The 2,419-nt window shown below is 41.1% G+C and overlaps 1 protein-coding gene across 1 annotated transcript in view; it reads right to left on the bottom strand.

The window, feature by feature from the left end:
• LOC116686312 (uncharacterized) overlaps positions 1–2,419 on the bottom strand; it is a 3,707-nt gene that overhangs the window by 1,152 nt on the left and 136 nt on the right. The window contains exons 2-6 of the mRNA XM_032511284.1: positions 2,229–2,346; positions 1,982–2,154; positions 1,805–1,893; positions 1,614–1,723; positions 778–803 (exon numbers count right to left, since the gene is read on the bottom strand). Coding sequence (XP_032367175.1) covers positions 778–803; positions 1,614–1,723; positions 1,805–1,893; positions 1,982–2,154; positions 2,229–2,346 — 516 coding nt within the window. The remainder of the gene's footprint in view (positions 1–777; positions 804–1,613; positions 1,724–1,804; positions 1,894–1,981; positions 2,155–2,228; positions 2,347–2,419) is intronic.

The following is a 2,419-nucleotide window of genomic DNA, read 5'->3' on the forward strand; positions in this document are numbered from 1 at the left end:
AACCATTTCATCCAGTGTTTTGAAACGCAGCAAAAAAAATTAAGTGACGACAGCCCGCAATGACGTGCACTTGATAGCCGGTTCCATTGGACATGTTCTCCAAATGCTAAGGAGGACTCTGACCTCCTCCTGAAGGATCCTTCCTCGGAAGGACGAGTCCTACCAAGGAAGGATCCTTGACATTGCGAAACGGGGCTAACCGCATGCAACGGGCGCTGATTATCGATTCTGCGCAGACCTGGCACATGCCGGACGAGCCTAGTGACTCTGGCAGCCACCATCAGTCTTGTCTGACAGCAATAAAGTCCCAATAGCGCCACCTGCCATTTGAAAAATTCTTTTCAGTCCCTTAAAGTCAATCCGTATTGTAAACAATATCTTGGCTCCCAGTCTACAAATGTTAAACCAGCAGTCACTGACGATGACTTCTATTTATAAAAAAAGAAAAAAAAAAAAATCTTAATATCATCTTAATAGTCATTCCTGCTGTGATTTCTCAGATTGTAATGCGTTGTATTCAAGTTTAAGCTAAAAGACAATATCAAGCCTTCAGTTTGTACAAAATGCAACTGCTTATCTTGCAACATACTAAAAGACATCATATCAGCCCTGTTTAACCTTTCACTGGTTACCAGTAACGACCCAGATTTTCATTTATAACAACTCACATTAACATTTGTTAATGTTACTGTGACAATAAAGAGTCAAGAGCATTTGAGATATAAATTTGAGCTTTACTTTTTAATACCTTTAAAACACATCAAATGAAGAAATCACTTTAGCGTTGGATGACCCTCTGGCTCCTGTTGAAGAAAAATAAAAAAATTTAACAGGATTACAAAGAGGACAAATTACCCAAATTTCAGATAAGGAACAAACCTACCACTTTTGAGACATCGTTGCTGGATACTGTCATTGAGACATTGTTTAATAAGCCAGATGCTGTCACTGAGACATCATTTAAAAAGACAGATGCTGTCATTGAGACATCATTTAAAAAGCTGGATACTTTCTTAGAGACGTCATTTAGAAAGCAGTATACTTTCTTTGAAAGATCGTTAGGAAAGCCGGATACTTTGATGTATTCAGCAGAAGGCCGGAAAGCAGGTCGCATGGAAACAGCTCTTTGGGTGCATCTGGTTGTAGACTCTGATGTTTGAAGCACTGCAGTGGGCTTTGTTACTTTTGAGACATTGTTGGGAATGCCTGATAAGTTCCCTGGAAAGCTAGAGGCATTCCTCAAGACACTGGTTGGAAAGCTGGATACATCTGAAACACCGTTTGGAAAGTTAAATACGTTTGAGTCGTCGTTTAGAACGCTTGATACCTCTGAGACAATGTATGGAAAGCTAGATACGTTTCCTTGAACACTCGATTTGTTCCCTGGAAAGCTAGATGCGTTCCTCGAGACATTGTTTGGAAAGCTGGATACTTTGATGTACTGAGCAGAAGGCTGCTGAGTAGGTTGAATTAATACATGTCTTTGAGTGGACAATGTTTGAAGGACTGTAGTGGGCTTGATGGTGGGACTCTGACCTAGAGAGACCAAACAGATGTTGGCATGTGATATATTAAGGATGTGCATTTTTCAGTTCAACAGGTAAACCACTAACCTTCAGTTGAGTGTGCAGACTGTATAATACGGCCGACACCAGCTGTGTCAGAACGAAACCTGTATACTGAGAGTAGGCCAGCCAGAGGATATGTACACTGCATTGTCACCCTGCCGGACAAGATAGGGATACATTTGCATTAATAAGTTGAGGGAGTGTAATTAGCCAAATTAGTTGAGTTTGAAATATACCTGTGAAAGGCATTGCTGGAGTCAGCTGGACCATGCAACTTCTTGCTGAAGAAAATCTCATTTTCATAAGTCACATACTCCTTGCCAAGCTGGAGAAACCAAGCATAATATTTCCGTGCTCATATTGCCAGATGTAAAATTGTTAATGAGTTCAGTTACATTAGTAAGCCGCAGTACCTTGACTGAGGATCCACAGCTGTTGATCCAAAAAGAGAAGAGAGCCCTGGTGCCGTCCATCTCTTTGGGTACACAGTTTCGGTCTAACAGGTTGATTCTAGCAGGAACTCCTTCACTTGTGATGACCGGAGGCAAGTCAGCCACCACAGTTATCCTTCCATCAGCCGAACACACTGTAGAGAAATGAGTTTTAGCACTTGCTAAAACTATGGAGCTCTCATAGCAAAAACAAAGAAAAAGTCCTTACCAATGAGTTCAGTAGCAGAGAACCGACAAGTCTTTACAGTTGAATTTTGGACCTCTAATGTCTGATGGTCCCGAATGAGGAGCTCAAAAGTTCCAAAGAAGCCCTTCAAAGTAATGTCCTAAAAACACATGCAGCATTTTGACTGATGTCCATGTATAAAATAACGTCCCATTAAACACAAGTGTTGATGC

The sequence above is a fragment of the Etheostoma spectabile genome, unplaced genomic scaffold, assembly GCF_008692095.1.
Source record: "Etheostoma spectabile isolate EspeVRDwgs_2016 unplaced genomic scaffold, UIUC_Espe_1.0 scaffold352, whole genome shotgun sequence".
Taxonomy (NCBI): Eukaryota; Metazoa; Chordata; class Actinopteri; order Perciformes; family Percidae; genus Etheostoma; species Etheostoma spectabile.